Here is a 23,331-nt window from a genome sequence, read left to right on the forward strand (position 1 = left end):
CTCCAGGATCCCCAGGGGAATCCCATCCTGCACCCCCAGCCCCTCCAGGACTCTCCAGTCCCACCAGCCTCCCCACAGAAGTTCCAATTCGATTCTGCCCACCAGCAACCGGTCCCAGTAGGAATCCCAGGATCACACCCCAGGGATGCCAGACCCCATATCCCATACAGACATAACCACGGCAATGGTGTTTCCAGGTTTATTCCAGGTCAGCCCTCAGGGCTGTTCCCGACACACGGCAGCCCTGGCACACGCCAGCGGCGGGCACGGTGCAGCCGCAGGGACAGCCACTGCTGCTGGCTGCCCGGGAATGGGGACTCGGGACGGGACGGGAGATCGGCCTCCGGAGCCGGCGGGGGCGTCCCTGGGATTGGGCCCAGCCCCTCCAGAGGGTCCAGACCAGGCAGAGGATCCATGGATGGTTCCAGGGGGTGGGCGCCTTCATCTGAGCCTGGGAAGGGATGGATAGGCTGGGATATCAGATCCTGCTCCTGGTGGGGGTTCCCATCCCCATCCCCATTCCAATTCCTATTCCCATCCTTGTACAATCCCTCTTCCTATCCCATCCCATCCCATCCCATCCCATCCCATCCCATCCCATCCCATCCCATCCCATCCCATCCCATGGATCCCATCCCATCCCATGGATCCCATCCCATCCCATCCCACTCCATCCCATCCCATCCCATCCCATCCCATCCCATCCCATCCCATGGATCCCATCCCATCCCACCCCACCCCGCCCCACCCCGCTCTCACAGCAGCGCCGGAGGCCGCCCCAGCCCCGGGGGGGTCCCCCCAGCCCCCCGGGCTGCTGCAGGAGGCAGCGCACGGCCGTGTCCGTGTGTCGGAAGACGCAGAGGGCCCGCAGCGCCTGCCGGGCCTCGGGGGCCAGCCCGGAGCTCTCGGAGCACACCAGCTCCCGCACCTCCTCGAAGTCCCGCCGGAGCTGCAGGGCACCCTGCAGGCTGCCATGGGGGTCAGGGTGAGCATGGGACCCCTGTAATCCCCACCAGGAACACACCACAACCTCTGGCACTGCCATCAGACCCCCAACACCACCACTGGGACCCCCACAGCTGCCCACAGAACCCCTGGCACCGTCACCAGGACCCCTAGGAGCCCCACTGGAACCCTTGGCAGCAGCAGAAGGACGCCAACCTGCCACTGAGACCCCTGGAACTGCCACTGGTACCCCTGGAACTGCCACTGGGACCCCCAGGACTCCTCTGGGACCCCTGGAGCTGCCTCTGGGACCCCTGGAACTGCCTCTGGGACCGCCAGGACCTCACTGGGACCCCTGGAACTGCCTCTGGTACCCCCAAGACCTCACTGGGACCCCTGGAACTGCCTCTGGGACTGCCAGGACCTCACTGGGACCCCTGGCACTGCCCACCGGCTGTGGAGCCCCATCCCCAGTACCTGAACTTGATCCGGCGGGTCAGGATGTGATCCATCCAGGCCTCCAGGAAGGCCGTGGTGACCCGTGCCAGGGTGGGCACCTGGGCATCGTGGGGCAGGGCCTGGGCTCCCTGCAGCACCTGCCCCAGCACCGCCTGCACCGCGGCCGCCGCGTACGCGCTGGGGGAGCTGGGCAGCTCTGGGGGACACAGGGACCCAGCTCAGTGACCCCCTGAAGCCCCCCACCGAGCACCCCACACATCCCCCCAGCTCCAACACCCACCAGCGCGTGGCCTGAGCCGCCAGTGCCGGCCCAGTGGCATCGTCTGGTCAAAGATCTCGGCTGAGAGCCGCTTGCAGCTGGTGGAGAACATCCAGAGCACGTCCCCGGAGAAGCGCTGGGACACAGGGAACACGGGGTGACACCGGGTGACACCGGGTGACACCGGGTGACACAGACATCCTCCTGCTCAGGCCTGCAGCCACACCATACCTGGATGCTGTTGGCCATGTCTCGGATCTGCCGGCACAGCTGGAGCTCCCACGGGGATCCCGGGCCGGGGAGTGGCTCAGGGGGGCTGTCCCCGTGAATGTCCTTTGGCTCCGGGAAGGTCCTGCTCACCTGCAGCATCAGCTCCTCTGCCTCTGCCTTCAGCACCTGGAGGGGAGCAGGAGGAGTGAATCCAGCCCCCCCGTGTCCCCCCAGAGCCCCGTGCCCCCTGTGCCCCCCGTACCTGCAGGTCTCCCTGGGTGAGCAGCAGGAACTGAGGCAGCGCCCAGGCCGCCAGGTACCGCCCGGCCCGGCCCGTCAGCCACGCGTGGGCGGCCGCCACCGCTGCCAGGCACCGGGCCAGCACCTGCAGCCGCAGGCAGAGACCCCCGGGGGGGGCTGCGGGTGGGGGTCAGCACGGAGAGGATCCCCAGACCCACCTGCCCCCCACCCGGACCCCTCTCACCGTGCGGGCGGGCGGGCAGCAGGCGCAGGCAGCGCAGGGCCAGTGCCAGGGCTGGGAAGAGGCACCGCAGCTGTTGGGCCGTGCGGCTGCACCCCGGCCCCGGGGGCCCCCCTGGAGCCTCCAAGCACTTGTCTGACAGCCCTGAGCCCAGAGCACGGGTAAAATCTAGAGCAGAAACAGTTAGAAGGTTCCAAAATCCCCCGCTTGCACCCCACACCCCATCTCCAACACTTAACACAGCGTGCCCTGCTCCCTCACCCCATATCCACCAAGTGCCCCACGCCCTGCAGCACAGCCTGTACCCCCTGTACCCCACCCTGTGCTCCCCCAGCCCCCCGTACCCGTGTCCCAGCTGCAGAGGACGCTGCGGCACAGCAGGCGCAGGCAGAGCCGCCCCAGCTCCTCCTGGCACTCGGGGGGCACACGGGCTGTGGGGACACAGCGGGGGTCAGGGCAGGGTGGGGACACCCTGAGGGAGCCCCCACACCCCCTGCACCCCCACCTACCAACAGCGAGCGCACGGCTCAGCTCCCGCGCCGCGGTCAGGGTGGCACTGGGGGTGGCAGGAGGGGTGCCGGGGATGTCCCCCAGCACGGCGCCCGCAGCCTCCCAGAGCAGCAGGTGGTACCGGGCACTCAGTGTGGCAACCGCGGGGCCGCGGGCGGCGTCCAGCCACCGCACGGCCTTCCAGCCACCTGCACTGCCCGGCCGCAGTCCTGGCGCCTCGGGGCTCTCTGACAGCACCGGCTGCCACAGGCTGTCAGCTGAGGCCACCAGCGCCCCAAAAACGTGTTTCATCAGCTCCTCGTCCTCCTGGCACACTGCCTGCAGCTCAGCCGCCAGCGCCGATGGCACCTCTGCTCCAGAAGGTTCTGTGTCCATCCCCGTGCCCATCTCTGCCGCGTCGTGCCCCGGTGGCCACGGCACCACCGCGTCCTCCCAGCGGACGTGTCCGTCCCTGATGTTCCCGTTCTGAGGCCACAGGAGAGGCTGGAGCCTCTGGGCCACGGCCCGGCCGCGCTCAGCCGCCAGCAGCCGCAGCACCCCGCCCACCGTGAAGGCGCTGGGAGCCTTCACCTCGGGGCCCAGCTCCTCCGCCAGCCCCTGCACCACGCGGTTGTACATCTCCAGCCCCTGGAATAGGTCAGCCAGGCACTCAGAGGCCGGGGCGGGCGTGCCGGGGCGGCCGAGCTCCCGCAGCCGTCCCTCGATGTGTCGCCCGGCCAGGCGCGTGGCCATCAGGGTGGGCAGCAGCAGCGCCCACCGCATGTGCACCACGGCCTCGCCCCGGCGCTGCGGCAGCGCCCGCAGCCACGCGTCCGTCCGCAGCCGCCGCAGCAGCGCGGCCCAGTGCCCCGCGTGCGCCCGCAGCTCCAGGCACAGCTCCCGCAGCGCCGGCACGGGGCTCCTGGGCTCTCCGGGCCCCGGCAGCGCCAGCAGCCGCCGCAGGAATTCGGAGGAGGCCTTGAGGCGTCGAGTGAAGTCGCGGGCCAGGCGGAGCTGGTGGCGGTGCTGCAGCAGCGCGTGCAGGGCCGCTCCCCGCGCCGCCACGCGCTGCCGCGCGACGTCCCCAGAAAAGTCACCGGCGCCGCTGGGATGGGGCCGAACGTACCCCAGGAAAGTCTCGGTGCGAGGGTCCTCCCAGACACAGAGCCAGCGGCGCAGGCCTGGGAAGGTTTGCTCCAACGGGACCACGACGGACGCTGCTTCGTCCTCATCCTCGTCGTCGTCATCGTCGCCGTCGCCGCGCCGGTAAGACCGCGGGGACAGCAGGCGCCGCAGTCCCGGGGTGACGCTGCGCAGCATGGCCTCTGCCCGCTGCAAGGAGCGTGCCAGGGTCCCCCGCGACCCGCCTGGGGGGCACGGGACCCTCAGCATGGGGCAGGGACCACGGTGTAGGGTGGGGACGCCCAGTGTGCAGAACCTCGCTGTGGGGCAGCACCCGCACACATCGCCCCATCACTGCCCCACTGCCACCCTAACCCCGACACCACCAGGACCCAGTCATGTTCCCCAAAAGTCCCCCAGGATGCCACAGCCCCTTGGTGTCCCCACACCCCGTGACACGCCATCAATGCCCCCCTCCAAGGACCCTAGACCCCATTAGGGTCCTCCACACTCCCCCCAGGGCCACGCACCCTATGAGGATCCCCGCAGCCCCCCAGAACACCACACCCCATTGTGGTCCCCGGGGGTCTCACCGGGTTCGGGCAGCTCCCCGCGGGCAGCCCCATCGCCCGGTCCCGGCCGGGCCGTCAGCAGCAGCAGAATGAGGCCGCCCAGACCGGCTTCGCCCACCTGGAGGGGTACAGGGGGCTTAGGACCCCCGAGCCGGGGCGAGACGCGGGGCCACGCGTGACCACGCCCACTACATCAATAACCACGCCCATTGCCACGCCTCATCTGACTCCCGCCGTGGCCACTCCCCCGACCAGGGCTCGCCACTTTTGGCCACACCCCCGCCCCGCCCCCTGTGTCGTTGCCATGGAGATGTAGCAATGCCTGGGCCCGGTGCCCCCCTGCCCACCCCGTTACCGGCCCGGCTCCGCCGCTGCCCCGCGAGGGGTGTCCGAGCCCCCCCTGCCCCGAGCGGCCTCACCTGCAGGCAAAGCTCTCCGCCGCGCCGCTCAGCGCCGCCGGCGTCCATGCCGGGCCATGCCGGGGGCGGCGGCAGCAAAGAGGCTTAGGCCGCGCCCTCGCTAATCCGAGGGGCTGGGCCAAATTGTTCGCCAGGAGGAGCCCGGCGTGAGGGGCAGGACGAGCGGCGGGGGGCCGGCCGAGCCCACGGCCTTGGGGCAGGCGGGGACGGAGGGAGAGGATGTGGAGCCCCGGTTCCTCTCGGATCGGGCCCTCCGGGCCGCCGTCCTGCCCGCATCCAACATGGTGGCCGGGCGGCCTCAAGCGGCGCCGTGACGTGTTTCCGGTAGGCCCGTGGTGCAGTTCGGCGGCGGCGGCGGCTCGTGGCGATGCGGGGCTCGGGCGGGACGCGGGAGCGGGACGGGCCCGGGCTGGGCGGCTGCGGCTTCGGGCCTGCCCCCGCTGCCTGCCCCTGGGGCTGCACGCCCGGCCCCGCTGGCTGGAGCGGCGGTACGGGCCGTGGGAAGGCCGGGGGGACGCCGGGAAGGGAGCCCAGAGCGGGGCCCGGTGGCGGCCCGGTTTCGGTTCCGCCTCCGCCGGCTCAAGGCTGTTTCTGCTTCCCACAGCACCCTTCTGCCCCCGGCACCGAATGTCCAGCTTCGGCGACTTCTCGGTGGCGTCGCAGGGCCCCTCTCCGCCGGTGATCAAGTACAAGGCGGGGGACGTGTGTCTGCTCTGGGACGGCGGTGAGTGCGGCGGGGGCTGCCGGGCTCCGGTGCCTGGGACTGCTCCTTACACAGCCCGTTCTCCTGCCAGAGCCCGGGGTGGATTATTACCAGCTGGATGATGACGATGATGATGAAAATGACGATGAGGATTACGATGAGGACGAGTTCGACGCAGGTTTCCAGTTCTTGGACGTTTCCGTCGCGGAGGGCTCCGTTCCCTACAGCTACTGCGGCTTCCGCAAGTCCTTCCTGTGCTGGGAGCCGTCTCCGCAGCTCCCCCGGAGCTCTCCGACCGCCCTGGATGCGCGGCTAGACCGGCTGCCCACGCCCCGCCACACCTGGCTCACGGCAGAGGTGGGGAACGGCCCCGCCGCCCCTCCTGCTCTCCGGGGGCTGGGGGGTCCCGGGTTGGCAGCACGAGAGGGGTCCCAGCTGGTGGCCCTGGCTCAGGGCGTGCCTCCTGCAGGAAGCCGAGAGGAACGCGCAGGAGCTGGTGGCGGAGGAGGAGCGGGCGAAGAGGAAGGCGGAGAAGAAGAAGCAGAAGAAGAAGGTGGGTGAGCTCTGGGAAGGGCCGCGGGGATCTGGGGTCACTGCTTCATCCTGGGGTGCTGCCAGCGGGTCCCTGAGCTGGAGGGGGCTGAGGGTGGTGGGGTTGGGGAGAGAACTGCATTTCTCTGCCTGACATCTGCTCAAGGGTCCATGCGCTCCCTTTCCAGAAACAAAAAGATCGGAAGAAACAGGAGAAAGTGGATCAAAAGAAAAAGAACAAAAAGAACAAAAAGAACACTGATCCAGTGAGTGACCAGTCTGGACCCCTCCTGCTCCTCTGGGGGGTCCTCAGAGGTGGGGGCTGGCCATCTCCCCCTAGCCCCACCACCTCACCCGCTCCCTCTCCTTGCAGAGCCCCCCAAGTGGCCCTGCAGGCACTGGACCCCCCCAAAATGGTGCTGAGGATGAGGGATGCTGCCCAGAGCCCTCCCCATGCCCTGGGGACTCCAGAGATCCCTCGGGGGAGCCTGAGCCGGAGGACACAGCAGTGACAGAGGTGAGGGACAGTCTCTACAGAGGAGCCATCTGTGCCTGAGTGGTTGCAGGGCTCTGCCTGCCTATCCCTCCCTGCTTCCCCAGGAGGAGCTGGACCTGAGCTGCAGTTTTGTCTGCAAAGCACGGGAGAAGGCGAAGGTCCGGCTGCCCACCCCGGGCAGTGACCGCTCCCCTGGGACACAGAGCGTGGAGCCAAGCAGGAAGGTGCCAGAGAAGGGGGGTGGGGAGCCTGTGGAGAAACCTGTGCCCCCCCAGCCCCTCCAGCCCAGGCCGCCCAGCCCCAGCACAGTAGAACAGAGCCTGGCGCTTGCAGGTCAGTGTAGGGACCCCCAGAGGGGCGAGGGGAGGGTGCTGGGGGCTCTCCCTGCTTCTCCCCAGCTCAGGGGGGCTGGGCTAGGGGCCCATCCCTCCCCGTGTCCTCACCAACCAGCCCTGTGTGGCCTCCTCAGGCCATGGCATCGAGGCAGCCCAGATGGGCCAGCACACCGAGGCCGTTTGGGCTTTCACCGTCGCCCTGGAGCTGAACCCCCAGGAGCACCGGTGAGCAGAGAGGCTTGGGGTGAGGCAGAGGTCGTGGGGTGGGAGGGGCAGGCCTCAGTGACACCCCCATCCCCGCAGGCTCCTGGGGAACCGCTCCTACTGCCTGGAGAAGCTGGGCCGCTACGAGGAGGCGCTGGAGGATGCGGAGGCGGCGCTGGCGCTGCGGCCAGGCTGGCCCAAGGGCTCCTTCCGCAAGGGCAAGGCCCTGAAGGGGCTCCAGGTACCTGGGGGGGGTTCCAGGGACTGTGGGGCTGGCTGGAGGAGGTGGGTGCCACAGCTGGGTGAGGGGTTGATGGCTTTCAGGAGGCAGTATGGGGTTTGCAGAGTGGCTGCAGGGTGCTGTGGTGTTCAGACAAACTGGGGGTTTTGGGGTGCTGGTGGGTCTGGGTGGGGGCTGTGGGGAACTGGAGGGGTGTAGGAGTGCTGTGGCTGAGCAGGGGTGACCACTTGCACTAGGTGTGAGTTGGGGCTGGGAGGACTGGGCAGCGGACTGGGGGTGCTGCAGGGTGTTAGCGGTCTGGGGGGTGTCAGTGAGGCTCTGAGGTGCCATTTGGGCTGGGTGGGCACTGTGGGGTGCCCGTGGGGCCAGGCAGGGGGCTGCAGGTGCCCTCTGGCCCACAGCGCTACGCCGAAGCCGTGCACACCTTCGAGGAGCTACTGCGGCAGGACGGGGCCTACACTGAGGCAGCCACGCAGCTGAAGGCCTGCCGGGCCCTGCTGCTGGTGAGACCCCCTTTCCCAACCCCCCTAGCCCCTGCCCCCTGTCCTGCTGTGCCCCCCATGCCTCACCCCTGTCCCCTCACAGCAGTGTGGCAGCCCCGGCAGTGTCCCCGTGTCCCCCTTCCTGCTCAAGGCGAAGGAGCCGCTGTCTCTCCCCGGTAAGGGACGGGGGTGGGTGGGCTGGGGGGGACCCCGGGGCTATCCCTGTGTCCCCGGTGGGCGCTGAACCCCTTTGGCCCCTCGGCAGCGGGATGGACACCCAGGAGCTGCCAGGACACAGGTGACACAAGCGTGAAGAAAAGCAACGCAGGGACCCCCAAGAGAGACCCGGGACAGGGACCTGCTGTGGCCAGTGGCCACCCAACGCTGCCACCGAGCCACCCTGCCAGGTATGGTTGTCTGGTGATCTGGGGAGGGGGGAGTGCAGGCTCTGATAACACCAGCATGGCTCTTGGCAGGGACTGCTTCCCGCTCTGGGTGGGCAATGTCACCTCCCACATCAATGAGAAGGTGCTGCGTGGTGCCTTTGGCCGGTGAGTGACCCCCAGGACTGCTCCTCCTCCAGGACCCCAAGCCCCTGGCACAGCCCTGGTGATCCCCAGCTCTGTCCCTGCTCTCATTCTCTTGGTGGTTTCGAGCTGCAGAGGATGCTTGGGGAGTATTCTCTGACTCACACACCACCCCCAGGTTTGGGAGTCTCTGTTCCACGGCTTGGGGTGTCTTTAACTGTTCCTCCTCAGGTTTAGGAGTCCCTGTTCCCCCATTCAGATTTGGGGGTGTTTCACTCTCTGTTTTTGGGATGGGAGTTGCTAAACCTGCTTTGCACGTTTGAGAGTCTCTCACCTTCCCACCCTGCAGGTTTGGGGGTCTCTAACCCTTCACCTCCCCATTTTGGAATCTCTAACTGTTGCCCCCCACATTTGGGGGTCTGTACCCCCCAGGTTCGGGGAGATCCGCTCCGTGCGGCTGCTCCCAGGACGCCGCTGTGCCTTCATCAACTTCTCTGGGAAGACGGAGGCCGAGGAGGCCTTCAGGGCCATGCAGGTGAGCTGGGCGGGCTTGTGGACCCCCCCCTTACCCCTCGGGTGGCCCTGGGACACCCCATCCCCGCAGGGGACCTGTCCCGGTGCCACCTGCCATCTCCTTCTGTCCCCAGGGTGCCACCGTGGAGGGCAGCAAGCTGTTGCTGCAGCTCAAGCACCCGGTCCACGCCACCCCGGCCCCCGTGCCCCGTGCCAAGGGCAGGGTCACCCCCGGGGGGCTCAGTTGACCCTGCTCTGTTGGGGGGGCTGCCAGGGCCACCCCCGGGGGGCTCAGTTGACCCTGCTCTGTTGTGGGGGCTCCCCCTCACCTGCCTGTACCTGCCTGTGCCTTGTCCCCCACTGCTGGGGGTGGGAGTGTGTCCCCCTCCTGCCTTGGGGGTGCTGGGGGTCAGGGCCCACCCTGCAGCCCCTTGTGCTGAGAGGATGTGCCCGTTCCCTGTGACCCCTCAGGGATTTGTACCAATTTGGGTTTTTTTTTTTTTAATAAATCAAAGATTTGTTTTTCTCTCTGGCTTTCCTTTGGTGTCTCTCAATCTCTCTGCCAGCCCTCTTCATCGCTGTCTTGGACCCCCACTGCTGCAGCCCCCCATGTCCCTGTCCACCCCGTGTCCCTCGCTGTCCCCCCTCGCTCCCCATGTCACTGCAGCCCCAGGGGACAGCGAGGGGGGGTCTCCACCCTCCCGTAATGTCACTGGCTGGTGACAGGGGCTTCGGGGAGGGAGGGGGGTGACAGGCGTGAGATCAAATACAATTTGATTAATATGCAAATTGAGGGGGCAGGAGCGGCCGCAGCCGGTAATTAATCACCGGTTAAAACAAATTAATGCCCGCGGTGGGAGGTGCTCGCCCGGAAAAAAGTAGGGGGTGGGGGGCTCTGGGGTCCATATTAAGGTGTCGCCTTTATTGCAAATATTTACACCGGGGCTGATAGAAAATAAAATTTTAAAAAAACCCAAAAAATAACAAACAATGGAAAGACGAAAAAAACCAAAACGAAACAAACAACAAAAAAAAAAAAAGCCGAAAAAGGGTGCACCGAGGGGGCGGGGCTGGGCTCGGCTCTTTTCGGAACCGAGCCGAGCGGATGTGGCGGAGCCGAGTCAGTCCGAACGGACCCGAGTGCACCCGAACGGAGCCGAACGGGGAGTCCAGTGAATCCGAACTCAGCCGAGCCGGCCCGAATGGTGCCGCGTGAATCCGAACTCAGCCGAGCCGGCCCGAATGGTGCCGCGTGGATCCGAACGGAGCAGTCTCGGTCCGGTGGATCCGATCGGAGCCGAGCGGAGCCGAGCGTGTTCGGCTCAGTCCGCCACGTCGATCTCCTCCTCTGAGAGCTCGGCGGGCTCTGTGGTCCCGGTGCCGGTACCGGGAGCCCCCGGGGGGGGCTCGGGCAGCCCGGCCAGCTGCTGCAGGGCGGCGGGGGGCAGCGCTTGCAGCGAGGCCACGTCCGCCCGCAGCTCCTCCAGGTCCCGCTTGAGCTTGGCGCGGCGGTTCTGGAACCAGGTGATGACCTGGGCGGCGGAGAGCGCCAGCCGCGCCGCCAGCGCGTCCCGGTCCACCGGGGAGAGGTAGCGCTGCCGCCGAAATCGCTGCTCCAGCTCCCGCAGCTGCTGCGCCGTGAACGCGGTCCGGGACTTGCGACGCTTCCTGCAGGGAGGGCGAGGGCCCGAGGCACCCGGAGGGGACGGACCTGCGGAGACAGCGGGGTTAGGGCACGGAGAACAGCGGGGTTCGGGCACAAACAGCGGGGTTCGGGCACGGAGAACAGCGGGGTTCGGGCACGGAGAACAGCGGGGTTCGGGCACAAACAGCGGGGTTCGGGCACGGAGAACAGCGGGGTTCGGGCACGGAGAACAGCGGGGTTCGGGCACAAACAGCGGGGTTCGGGCACGGAGAACAGCGGGGTTCGGGAACGGAGAACAGCGGGGTTCGGGCACGGAGAACAGCGGGGTTAGGGCACGGAGAACAGCGGGGTTCGGGCACAAACAGCGGCGTTAGGGCACGGAGAACGGGGAGCTGCACCGGGACCCGCTCCGGGGAACGGCCCCCGGGCGCCCGGCTGTGTACTGCCTGCGGGGCAGCGGGTGCAGGGCATCGCACCGGTAACGGCCCCGGGATGCCCGGTGGGGAAGGGTTTGTGGGGCAGGGTACCGGCACCGGGACCCGGACAGCACCGGCACCGCCGAGCCTCGACCTGCGGGGACAGCGGCGTCAGGTCAAAGACACCGGGAGCCGCCCCGAGCACAGCGGGTCCGACCTGTGGGCACCGGTAGAGACGCGGATCGCCGCCCCGGGCACGGCTCCGCGCCGCCGGTGGAATCCCGATCGCGGTCCCGATCTCTTTCCCCCTCCGGTTCTCGGGCACGGACCGCTTCCCGGTAACGCGGCTCGCTCGGGCCGTGCGTCCCCCGGTAACAGCGGTGGCTCCCGGGGTCTCTTCGCAGCGCGGACTCCACTTCTCGTTCGGTAGAGAACCCCCGGGCGGTCCCGGCCGAGTCGGTGGGTCTGTCCCGGTAGCACGGCTTTACCGCCGTCACAAAAACCGGATCGATGCCGCCTTCCAGTAACGGGGCTTCCCGTCCGCTCTCGGAGCCCCGATCGGCCCCGTTTCTGTCCGTCCGCCCATCCCGGTAACGGGGATTTACCCCCGCTCAGGAGCCGTGATCGCTCCGTTGTCAGTCCGTCCTTCCGTCGCGGCCGTTTTTGTTCGTCACGGAAGCCCTGGGCTGTCCCGGCTGTGTCGGTGGCTCCGTCCCGGTAATGAGGTTTTACCTGAATTGCCGGCACCTCCATCTGCCCCCCAGTCCCGGCTCCTTCCGCCGTTACCGGCGGCCGGTTCGCGACCGGGTTTTTTTAATTCCGAGATCCCCGCTCGGCCGTGTCCATCTGTCCGGCCGGTACCGGAGCTTCACCCCCTTCCCGGGAGCCTCGGTCTCTCCCGTGTTTGTCCGGCCGGCAGCGGGGCTTTTTTTCGTTCATTTTTATTAATCCCGTGTCTGTCCTTCCGTCAGGCCGGTAACGAGAATTTACCTCCGCCTCGGGAGCCTCTATCGTTCCGATATTTTTCTGTCTGATCACCCGGTAAAGCTTTTTTTTTTTTTTTTTAATTTTATTTTTATTTTCGTTATTTTATTTTCGATTCTTTTTCTGTCGATCTGTCCGTCCGGTAATGTGCCTTTTTACCTTAATTCTGGGAGCCGCGATCGGCCCCGTTTCTGTCCGTCTGTCTGTCTCGGAAAAGGGAATTTTTTTCGCCCCCGTTCACGTCTGTCTGTCCACCCGGTAACGGGATATTTAATTAATAATTTAATATAATTTCACTAATTTCGTTCCTTGCCGTGTCCGTTCGTCAGATAAAAGGTTTTTTTACCCTAAAATCTGGCGCCCGAGGCTTCCCCGCTCTGTTGGTCTGTCCGCCCGTTAACGGGTTGGTTTATTCGTTAATCACAGGAGCCCCTCTCTGTCTGTCCGTCCGTCTGCCCGCTATGGTGGCTTCCTTAATTACCGCTACTCCTCTCCGTAATTAGGGAATTTTTTTCCCCGTTAATTACCGGAGCCTGGCTCCCTTCTCGTTCATCCGTCCGGCCGGTAACGAAGGTTCGGTTACTCACGGGAGGGTTGATCCAGCGGTCCGTGTCCGTCTGTCCGAAGGGTTTTTCGTTACCGGCGTGAGTCGCATTGTGCCCAACCGTATCCGTTAATTACCAGCACGCTGCTCTGCCGTGACTGTCGGTCTGTCCGTTCCGGTAATGGGTTTTTTTTTTTCACGTTTAGCACGGAGACTCTCACTGTCCGTCTCTGTAAGGGACGGTAATTGTTTTCTACGTTAATTACCGGAGCCTTTTTGGATCTATCCGCGTCGGTTTGTCTGTCCCGCTAAAGGTTTTATTCATTCCCGGCGACGCCGTGCTTTGCCTGTCCGTGTGTCCATCCGTGAGAGGGATTTTCCGTTAATCCCGGAGTAACGATCTGTCCGTCCGTGTCAATCTCTCCAACCCACTAAGGGATTTTTTCGTTCCCGGAGGCGCCGTGCTGTCTGTCGGTGTCCGTCTGTCCTCCCGGTTCGGCGGAACCCGGGAGCCCGGGTCCGTGAGCGGGAGCCCACCGGTACAGGGGGTGCCAAGCCCCGGACGGAGCCGCCGTCCCCGCGGAGGGTCGGGGTCGGTACCGGGTTTCCGATCCGCCGCTCGGTCCCCGCGCTCGGTCACGGTCACGGTCACGACTCGGCGGCGCCGAGCCCGGTCCCGCGGCTCCCGATAAAGCTGCCGGTTCTGCCGGTGCCTGCGGCGGCTCACCGGGGCCGGGGCTCTCTCCGGTTCCCTGTGTCCGGCCCCGGGACTTCTCCCTCCTTTCGGACTGAGGCTACCGCGTGTCCCCGGTGTCCCGGCCGAGCACCGGCGGCTTCTCGGGCCTCCCAGCCGCGCTCGTCCCTCTGGGACAAGGAGGAAACTTCCCGGGACGGGGGACGAGGGGTGTCCCTGGCCTCGCCACGGCCTCCCCACCGCCCTCCAGCCCCGCCACCTGCCCGATGCCCGGTGCCCGGTTCCCGGTGCCTGCCCCGCTCCCGACAAAACCCCCCTGCCCCGGCAGCCCCCCGGCCCCGGTACCTCCGGCTGCCTGCAGCATTCCCAGCTCCAGCCCCTGGAAGGTTTTACTGGCGAGTTCCTCCAGCGCCCAGAGCGGCGAGGCCGGGGCGCAGCCGCCGCCGCCGCCGCGGGGCCCTGTCGGGGCGGGGGGGGCGGCGGGACCGGTCCCGGTCCCGGGGGGGCTCCCGCCGCGGGGGCGCCCCAGGATGTCCTCGATGCCGAAGGGTGTCAGCGGTTTTGTGGTGTTGGCGGGGGGCGGGAGCCGGTCCAGGGGGCTCCGCCGGTGGCCACCGACCGCGGCGGGCAGCGGGGGGGAACCGGCCGCCTCCCCCGCCGAGGTCATGCCGGGACCGGGACCCGCGCCGGGACCGGGACCCGCCGCCGCCGCCCCTCCCCCCCCCCAGCCCCGCGATTCCCGTTCCACCGCCTTAAAGCCCCGGGATACCGGGAGGAGGAGGAGGAGGAGCCACCGACGCCCCCCCTGTCGAGGGGGGGGGGGACCGACCCCTCTCCGCCACTACCGGGGCGAAGCCCCGCGCCTCCCCCCTGTTGTCTCCCCCATTTTAACCCATCCCAGTGGGTCCCCCCTCCTCCTCTGCTCCCTCCTCATCCTCACCGCGGCTCTTACCCTCACCCAAAAATTTATTGGCTCTTTTGCTCTAAAATGCCCCATAAAAGCATCGGGGCCGCGGCTGGGAGTGATTAAGCCCTTTTGGGTGGGTTTTGGGTTTCAGAGCCATAAATTCCGCCCCCCCCTCCCCACATTCCCGCTGCCCTTTCCCGGTACAAATAGCTCCGGGATTTCGGCCGCTCGTAAAAATCCCGGGATGCCGCACACGCAGGTGAGGCCTGGCTGGCGACACCGCGTCCGGATTATCCGGCGGGTTTGGGGTTGGGGGATTCCGAATTGCCCCCTCCAGAGAGGATCCCCCCCCCCTTTCCCAATCCCATCGGGTGTCCCCATGGATCTGTCGCTGGGATCGGGGACATGGCGAGGTCACGGGGGTCACGGCGGTAATGAACCTGCGGATGATGTGGGGAGGGGGCCGGTGGGAGCACACGGAGCCGGCTTGGGGGAGCAGGTGCAGGGGGATCCGGCAGCGCCGATGCCAAGATTATGGAAGTGGGGAGGGGGCGGGAGCGGGGTTGGGTGGGTGGTGGTGGGGGGGAGATTTTTCCAATCTTGCTGACAAAGGCAGAACGCGATCTCCCGGCTGGAAATCGGAGTTTGACAAATTCAACCTTGAAATTTCCCAGCAGCCGGAGCAATTAAACGCCGGCGGGTGGGGGGGTGGGGTGGGGTGGGGAGGGGGCTCGGTTTGGGAGAGGGACACGGGGCCCCTCGCACGGCGGCGTGCCGGGCACAGCGGTGTTTGCACGGATTCCTCGCACGCGGCTTTTGTCCTCTCCGCAGGGCGCGGGGAGATGGCGGAGCCGCCGTGGCCGCACGTGCCGCCGGGGGATGGAGCCGGTCCCGGGATGCGGGAGAGCTGGGACCCCCACTCCCACCCCCCCACGCGGGGTCCAGCACTCGGGGGGACTCCTGTGAGCCCAGTCCCCTTGGGCATGAGGCCACCGCTCCGGCCACAGGGCCCTGAGCACCCGGTGAGCAGGGAATGGGGGTCGCAGCCCTTCCCAGGAGTCCCAACCCCTCTGCCGGGGATCCCAGCCCCGTGGGGGAAGCCGTGGTCTCAGTGCTGGTTTAAAGCTCTGGGACACACTGGGAAATCGCTTCTCAGGGTGGTTTCCACGTTTTTTGTGGGGAATCGCGGCCGCCCACCCGCTGAGCAAACCCCTCCGGAACGCTCCGGCTCCTCCGGGACCAGCGGGATCTCGGCAGCCGAGTCCCGGGGCTGGGAGTGTGAGAATGCTCCCACCGGGCTGCGAGACGGGAATCTGCAGATCCCCAGCAGTGGTTCTGATGGATGGGATGTCACCCTCACCCCATCGCCCCCTCTCATCAGCCGCCCGTTATCCCCACCCGCTGCTCTTCAGCAGTTTTGGTGAATCCCTGCGCCCAGGGATGCTCCCAGATCATGGTGCTGGCACCTCCTTCCCTCCCTGAGCCCCCACTCGTGCCCCGAGGCTGCCGGTGAGGCATTGCCGGGGTGGGCTGAGCCCCCCACACCCTGCCCGACCCCTCCGGCTTCCCCCCGGTGTGGGAAGGGCTGGCTCCAGCTGCCGGGAACACAGGATGGGAAACGCTTTTCACCCCAAACCAGGCCACAGGGTGGGAACAAAACGAGCCCTCGGGGGTTTTGCAGGAACACTGGAGCTTCCTGCGGAGCCGGGAGAGTGCCCGGGGCTGGCCGGGTGCCCGCAGCCCGAGGGGAGGGTGACGGGCACATCCACGGCGTGGGGCTGAGGGCACCCCAGGGTACCGCACCCGGTGTGGCACTGACAGCCTCCGCCTTTGTCCCGCTGCTCCACCCCGGGGGGGTCCCTGGGGGGCTCTGGGGGGTCCTTGAGGTCTGGAACTTCGGCTCCCAGCCCCATGAGCAGCAGCGGGCAGAGCACACGCGTGCACAATGGTGTGACCCACGTTGTGAGGGGGTGTTGGTGCTGGAGCTGGGGCTGCTGCCGCGTCCCCCCCACCCAGAATCCCCCATCTTGGGGGGCTCCAAACACCGGCAGCTCCGGGTATTCCCCCATCCGGGGCCGCACATCCCCGCGAGCTGCCGGCACGGGGTGCTGGGGTGTGCCGGGGGGTCCGGGATCGGGGTGTGGGGAGCAGGGTGCCGGGGGTAACAAACACAATTCGGGGTGCGGTGCCTCCCCTCCCCGCGCCGCCCTGATCCATTATTTATCGGCTCCATCCCAATATTGCGCCGCAGCGCTCCGTAACGCGATTAGGACCGCGGCCCCGCGCGGCCCCGGCACATGGAAATCGCTGGCAAATGAATTTTCCTTTAATAAGGGAACAGCTCGGTGCGGAATTAAAGTGTAAGGAGCGCCGGCAGCGCCGGGGGGGTGCCGGGAGCCCCCCCGCGCCGAGGGACGGGACCCCAGCAATTACTGGCAATAAATCCTGACCCTGTGGTGGGCTGGGACCTCAGCGGAGCCGGGAATAATGGGATTACACCTGGCTCCGGTGAATGGGGATGGATGTGTCGGGAGTCGGGGCAGCCAGGGGAGACGGGGATCCCTCCCTGGGGCTGTTGGCAAATCATCGATTCATTAACACGAGCGGCATCGCCCCCCGCGCTCCGGAGGGGCTGAGCACAAGCACGGCCCGGGGGGAGCGTGGGGGGCCGGGATGGGATGGGGATATGGACACGGGGACAGCGCAGGACAAGGGACGCACGGGGTTTTGCACATCCCTCCGCGTGTCTGTGTGGGCACAACCACTCCAGCGGGCTCCTCGCAGGTGTGCAGCTGTGTGCAGCTGTGTCCAGGTGTGCGTGGAAGGCTCACGGACACACCAGCTCACATCCAGAGCCGCCACACGCCTGGAGCCACCAGTGCCAGTGCCAGGGACCGGCCGCGGTCAGAGGGTCCCGCCAGCCCCGGCCGCAGCTGCCGCACCCCCCCGGAATCCCCTGCTCGCTCCGGGGCCTCCATTTGTGCCTGGGCCAAACTCCAGCCAAATGGGCCGTGGGCGGGGGGGGTTGCATTTCAAAGGCTCCGGCTGCAGCAAACGCCGCTGCCCCCCCGCCGGGCTCTCGGCCGCCCACGCCCCCTGACCCCCGCACGGCACGGCCGGGATGGGGGGGACTCCGCGTCCCCTGCCCCGGCAGAGGGACCCCCTGGGACCCCCATGGGGTCGGGCTCCGTCCGGAATTGACCTGCGGCTGTGGGGGGGAGCGGGCTGGGCTGTCGGGGAGTGGGATCCCCATCCTGCCGTGGGGCAGAGCCGTGGGGCTCGCTGCCCACCGAGCGGGGGTCTCTGTGCCCGGGGGGGAGCGGGGAGCAACAACCGGGATGGGGCGGCTGGAGAGCGTGGGGGGCTCCGAGTGCTCCCTGGCGTGGGGCACCCCCAGGCTCCCCGTGGCACCGGGACCCCTGGGGGACCTGCTGTGGGCAGCGGGACGGTGGCGGGTGCCGCGGCGGGGCCGAGGCGGCGGCGGGGCCATGAGGATTCAATTAGGGCCGAGCGCGGGGGACTCGGCTCGGAAATGGCCCGTCTGGGCGTTGACAGCCCGGCCCCCGCCCAAGATGAACGACCCCCGGATTAAAGCGAGGAGGGGTGACAGGGGCACCTGAGCGGGGAGGGGGCTGGGGCGGCTGCAGGGGGGCGGGACCCCGCATTTGGCACCGCCACGGGGCCACTGAACGGCCGGGAGGGGGACCCCAATGGGGGGGGGGGGCATTATGGGACCACCCCTAAACCTGGCTGGGGACACCTCGAGCCATGTGTGCCCGCAGCCCCGCACCGCCACAGTGGTGGCAGCAGAGTGGGGGCACCCCGGGGGTCCTACGGGACTCTGCCATGCGTAGGATTGAAGAGGGGGGACGACACACGCCCCTGTCATCCCGCAGGACCCCGAGGGGGCCCGTCCGTCGCTGCGAGCACGGCACAGGGCTCGGGGGATCGATGGCCGCGCGGGTCACCGCTGCCATTAACCCCGGCGAGGCAGCGCCCCGAGGTTAATTAAAAAGTGAAGTGCAACGAAACGCGGCGGCGGCGGCGGGGGTTGACAGTGGTGATGGGGCCTGACAGCGGCTCGGGGGGGTGACAGCGACAGGGAATGGTGGGGGTGGCACTTGTACGGGCACGGTGGGTGCTCCAGGGGACACTGTCGGGCTGCCACACCGGGAATGGGGGTGCGGGGGGCCAGCGGGGGGGCAGGTGGCACTCGGAGCCTCCCCGTGTCACACGTGCTGCCTGGCAGAGCCGGGTAGGAGGAAGAAGAAGCGTCGCAGAGGAAGCCCCATCCTTCCTCCTCCTCCCACCCCAGCGCTATTCTTAGCCCCGGTCTGTCCCGCATCCTCCCCGCCTGGCGGGGTCCGGCCCTGCGCCCCGCGGGAGCTTTGGGGTGCGACAATGGGGGGGATCTCAAGGGGGGACACCCCCATGGGGACCCCGTCCCTCTCCGGGCCTCGCTCCCCGCCCCCAGCCGCCACCGTAACTTTAGATCCGACAGCTGCTCCGGGCCGGCCGCCTGCAGCCCCCACGGCCCCCGCTGTCCCCACGGCCTCCATGGCACGGCACGGCAGCGCTGGGTGTCCCCGATCCCGGGGGGCTGCTCTGCTCCCCTGAGGCTGGGGAGAGAGGAGGGAGATGGAACCCCCGGTGCCCTTCTTGCTGTGGGGAGAGGAGATGGCACACGGCATCCTCAGGATGTGGCACACGGCATCCATCCCGGAATGGTCACTGAGACCTCGGGGCCGCTGCCTCTCCCTGCTTGCCGAGGAATTGTCTCTGGGTTTGGGGCTCCGGGGACAGAGCTCCATCGTGTTTGGGGACCGAGGGATGTCCCCGGCTGGGGAGGGGGCTGGCGGTGCCCGTGGTGGCTGAGCCCGTGGTGACCCCGCGTGGCGGGACCCTCGCGGCGAGGCGGGCACGGCGGGGTCAGCGGCGCATTCCTGCTCCCGCGGGGCGATCCGGTTACCGGCCGGCCCAGCCCCGGCCCCGGCCCCGCCATTAATCTTCCCGGGTGCCCTTTGGAATTTGCCGCCCGAGGCCCCGGGGGGTGTGGGGGTCCGCGAGGTGTAGGAAGAGCGGGGGGGATGGATGAGGATTGAAGATGGGATGAGGTGGAGATGGGGATGCAGTGGGGATCTGGATGCAATGAGGATGGAGATGAGATGAGACGAGAATGGGAAGGGAGCAGACCCCGGTTCACCCCTCCAGCAGCACCCCCTTGTCATGCTGGGTTCCCCCACTTCTCTCCAGCCCCTGTCCCACGGTGGGAGCCCGGTGTCGCCGTCAGAGGCGCGGGATGATGGTGGCACGTCCCCTCCCTGCCGGGATCACATGCAATTATCCGGCAGCCGGAGACGCGGCGTTGTAATAACCCACCCAATTGTTTTAGGGATCAGGGGACTGCTAGGCGACAGCCGTGACAGAACAAGCTCCCCCTGCTTGGAGAGGGGCTCTGGGGACAATCCCCAGCCTCTTTTGTGCCGTGGGACCCCGGCATCGATGCCGGCACGGCCCTGGCGGGTGCTCAGACCCGTGCTGGGGTCTGAGCAGGGAATGGGGGCTTGAGCGGCTCCCAGGCTCTGTCCCTGCCCATGGAGAGGGGGCCGGGAGCGCCGTCCTGCTGGTAACGGAGCCGCCGGCCCCGTGGGACGGAGGGTTTCCTGCGAGGAAGGTGGGACAGGGAGGGGAAGACAATAAACCCCAGGAAATGCTGGGAATAGCGGAGGGAACGGCAGTGCCGTCAGCGCTGGGCCCGGACGGAAGCCTCAGGGCGCAGGGGGCAGCCAGACAGGAGCGGAGGGACCTTCCTGAGTCCTGGCACATCGGCTGGGCTGTGGTGGTCACCTCCAATCTCGCTGCGATTTGCCCCAAATCCTAACCCCGGGGTTATCCACGTCCCGTTATACCACCGGGAGTCAGTGGGGATGGGGGTCCGTGGGGAAGGGACCGCTGTGATGCCCATCCTGACGGTACCACGGGGCTCCAGTGAGTCCTTGCCCGGGCCTGGCAGGTCCCAAGTGAAGGGGGGCTCGGGGGCAGCCCCTTGGCAGGCTGTGGCCGAGGGTACCCGGCTATCGAACCCCCGTGCTGGGTGGTTTATGGCTGGGAAGCACCGGCGCAGACGGGCTGGGACAAATCCGCCAGGAAACACCGACTTCAAAGGGTGGAACAATGGTGGGATGGGGAACGCCACCGTCCTGGGCATACAGGGCACTGCGGCCCCCGTGGTGGCACTGGCACCCACTCTGTGACACTGACACCCACACCGTGACACTGACACCCACACCGTGACACTGACACTCACACCATGGCACTGACACCCACACCGTGACACTGACACCCACACCGTGACACTGGCACCCACACCGTGACACTGACACTCACACCATGACACTGGCACCCACACTGTGACACTGGCACCCACACCGTGACACTGACACTCACACGATGGCACTGACACCCACACCGTGACACTGGCACCCACACCGTGACACTGACACTCACACCATGGCACTGACACCCACACCGTGACACTGACACCCACTCTGTGACACTGCCATCCACACTGTGACACTGGCACCCACACCGTGACACTGACACTCACACCGTGACACTGACACCCACACCGTGACACTGACACCCACACCGTGGCACTGACACCCACACTGTGACACTGGCACCCACACCATGACACTGACACCCACACCATGGCACTGACACCCACACTGTGACACTCACACCCACACCACAGCACTGACACCCACACCGTGACACTGACACCCACACCACAGCACTGACAGCCACACCATGGCACTGACACCCACACCGTGACACTGACACTCACACCATGACACTGGCACCCACACTGTGACACTGGCACCCACACCGTGACACTGACACTCACACGATGGCACTGACACCCACACCGTGACACTGACACCCACACCGTGACACTGACACTCACACCATGGCACTGACACCCACACCGTGACACTGGCACCCACTCTGTGGCACTGACACCCACACTGTGACACTGACACTCACACCGTGACACTGGCACCCACACTGTGACACTGACACCCACACCGTGACACTGACACCCACACTGTGACACTGACACCCACACCGTGACACTGACACCCACTCTGTGACACACCCACACTATGACACTGACACTCACACTGTGACACTGGCACCCACACCGTGACACTGGCACCCACACCGTGACACTGACACCCACTCTGTGACACTGACACCCACACAGTGGCACTGACACCCACACAGTGGCACTGCCATCCACACCGTGACACTGACACCCACACCATGGCACTGACACCCACACTGTGACACTGACACCCACACCGTGACACTGACACTCACACCATGACACTGGCACCCACACCGTGACACTGGCACCCACACCGTGACACTGACACTCACACCATGGCACTGACACCCACACCGTGACACTGGCACCCACACTGTGACACTGGCACCCACACCATGGCACTGACACCCACACCGTGACACTGACACCCACACCACAGCACTGACACCCACACCGTGACACTGACACTCACACTGTGACACTGGCACCCACACCATGGCACTGACACCCACACCGTGACACTGACACCCACACCACGGCACTGACACCCACACCGTGACACTGACACTCACACTGTGACACTGACACCCACACCATGGCACTGACACCCACACCGTGACACTGGCACCCACACCATGGCACTGACACCCACACTGTGACACTGACACCCACACTGTGACACTGACACCCACACTGTGACACTGACCACCCACACTGTGACACTGACACCCACACTGTGACACTGACACCCACACCGTGACACTGACACCCACACCGTGACACTGACACCCACACTGTGACACTCACACCCACACTGTGACACTGACACTCACACTGTGACACTCACACCCACTCCATGGCACTGACACCCACACTGTGACACTGACACCCACACCGTGACACTGACACCCACTTTATGGTACCAGGACCAACATCACAGTACAGGGACCCACATGGCATTGGGACACATGTCATGGTTTCAGGACCCACCCCACAGCACCAGGACCCGCACCATGGCACTGGCACCACGGCACCAGGCTCCACGTCAGGACAGCAGCACCCAAACCTCACCTGGGGACCAGGCTGGCACCCCCTAAGAGCCCCCACACCTGCCCTCTGTGCCCACCTGTACCCCACGTGTGTGACCCCTGTGAGCTCCATCCCACATCCCACATCCCGTATCCCGCATCCCACATCCCGCATCCCGCATCCCACATCCCGCATCCCGCATCCCGCATCCCATCCCGCATCCCGCATCCCACATCCCGCATCCCACATCCCATCCCGCATCCCACATCCCACATCCCATCCCGCATCCCATCCCACATCCCACATCCCGCATCCCGCATCCCACATTCCATCCCGCATCCCACATCCCATCCCGCATCCCACATCCCATCCCACATCCCGCATCCCACATCCCGCATCCCACATCCCGCATCCCGCATCCCGCATCCCACATCCCGCATCCCACATCCCGCATCCCGCATCCCACATCCCACATCCCGCATCCCACATCCCGCATCCCACATCCCGCATCCCACATTCCATCCCGCATCCCACATTCCATCCCGCATCCCGCATCCCACATCCCATCCCGCATCCCATCCCGCATCCCACATCCCGCATCCCATCCCACATCCCACATCCCATCCCGCATCCCACATCCCGCATCCCGCATCCCATCCCGCATCCCGCATCCCACATCCCATCCCAAATCCCGCATCCCACATCCCGCATCCCACATCCCACATCCCGCATCCCACATTCCATCCCGCATCCCGCATCCCGCATCCCGCATCCCACATCCCATCCCACATCCCATCCCGCATCCCACATCCCACATCCCATCCCGCATCCCATCCCGCATCCCGCATCCCGCATCCCACATTCCATCCCGCATCCCGCATCCCACATCCCATCCCGCATCCCATCCCGCATCCCACATCCCACATCCCATCCCGCATCCCATCCCACATCCCACATCCCATCCTGCATCCCACATCCCGCATCCCACATCCCATCCCGCATCCCACATCCCG

The 23,331-nt window shown here is 66.6% G+C and overlaps 3 protein-coding genes across 5 annotated transcripts; 1 reads left to right on the forward strand and 2 right to left on the reverse strand.

The window, feature by feature from the left end:
- Positions 1-185: 185 nt before the first annotated feature.
- On the reverse strand, positions 186-5,273 carry CCDC142 (coiled-coil domain containing 142). Its single transcript, XM_086889288.1, has 11 exons — positions 4,957-5,273; positions 4,559-4,655; positions 2,864-4,210; positions 2,699-2,785; positions 2,358-2,522; positions 2,136-2,290; positions 1,895-2,059; positions 1,685-1,799; positions 1,423-1,600; positions 760-968; positions 186-451 (listed from the first exon to the last, which is right to left on the reverse strand). Exons 1-11 carry the CDS (start codon positions 5,002-5,004, stop codon positions 210-212), a joined length of 2,808 nt encoding a protein of 935 aa, XP_086745414.1. The 5' UTR covers positions 5,005-5,273; the 3' UTR covers positions 186-209.
- A 16-nt stretch (positions 5,274-5,289) lies between these two features.
- On the forward strand, positions 5,290-9,516 carry TTC31 (tetratricopeptide repeat domain 31). 3 transcript variants are annotated; one of them, XM_086889289.1, is made up of 16 exons: positions 5,290-5,444; positions 5,561-5,680; positions 5,751-6,016; positions 6,129-6,212; positions 6,379-6,456; positions 6,564-6,707; positions 6,791-7,019; positions 7,156-7,246; positions 7,325-7,466; positions 7,868-7,969; positions 8,052-8,124; positions 8,214-8,355; positions 8,425-8,499; positions 8,908-9,010; positions 9,123-9,212; positions 9,263-9,516. In XM_086889289.1, the coding sequence occupies exons 1-16, from the start codon at positions 5,324-5,326 to the stop codon at positions 9,449-9,451; spliced, it is 2,049 nt and encodes a 682-aa protein (XP_086745415.1). In that variant the 5' UTR covers positions 5,290-5,323; the 3' UTR covers positions 9,452-9,516. The 3 variants fall into 3 exon arrangements, with proteins under 3 accessions (XP_086745415.1, XP_086745417.1, XP_086745416.1); XM_086889291.1 differs by having other exon boundaries at positions 9,123-9,351; XM_086889290.1 differs by having other exon boundaries at positions 8,055-8,124; positions 8,214-8,499; positions 9,123-9,351.
- A 373-nt stretch (positions 9,517-9,889) lies between these two features.
- On the reverse strand, positions 9,890-13,938 carry LBX2 (ladybird homeobox 2). Its single transcript, XM_086889293.1, has 2 exons — positions 13,617-13,938; positions 9,890-10,699 (listed from the first exon to the last, which is right to left on the reverse strand). The coding sequence occupies exons 1-2, from the start codon at positions 13,936-13,938 to the stop codon at positions 10,311-10,313; spliced, it is 711 nt and encodes a 236-aa protein (XP_086745419.1). The 3' UTR covers positions 9,890-10,310.
- Positions 13,939-23,331: the final 9,393 nt, after the last annotated feature.

This window comes from Cyanistes caeruleus, chromosome 5 (genome assembly GCF_971803275.1).
Source record: "Cyanistes caeruleus chromosome 5, bCyaCae1.hap1.1, whole genome shotgun sequence".
Lineage (NCBI taxonomy): Eukaryota > Metazoa > Chordata > Aves > Passeriformes > Paridae > Cyanistes > Cyanistes caeruleus.

Coding starts and splice junctions, on each gene's coding strand:
- CCDC142 (XM_086889288.1), bottom strand. CDS start 5,004: ATGGACGCCGGCGGCGCTGAGCGGCGCGGCGGAGAGCTTTGCCTGCAG. Junction 1,601..1,684: donor GCGGCTCAGGCCACGCGCTG/GTGGGTGTTGGA, acceptor TGTGTCCCCCAG/AGCTGCCCAGCTCCCCCAGC. Junction 452..759: donor GGGCGGCCTCCGGCGCTGCT/GTGAGAGCGGGG, acceptor ATCCCTTCCCAG/GCTCAGATGAAGGCGCCCAC.
- TTC31 (XM_086889289.1), top strand. CDS start 5,324: ATGCGGGGCTCGGGCGGGACGCGGGAGCGGGACGGGCCCGGGCTGGGC. Junction 6,213..6,378: donor AGAAGAAGCAGAAGAAGAAG/GTGGGTGAGCTC, acceptor CTCCCTTTCCAG/AAACAAAAAGATCGGAAGAA. Junction 8,500..8,907: donor CTGCGTGGTGCCTTTGGCCG/GTGAGTGACCCC, acceptor TGTACCCCCCAG/GTTCGGGGAGATCCGCTCCG.
- LBX2 (XM_086889293.1), bottom strand. CDS start 13,938: ATGACCTCGGCGGGGGAGGCGGCCGGTTCCCCCCCGCTGCCCGCCGCG. Junction 10,700..13,616: donor AATGCTGCAGGCAGCCGGAG/GTACCGGGGCCG, acceptor CTGTCTCCGCAG/GTCCGTCCCCTCCGGGTGCC.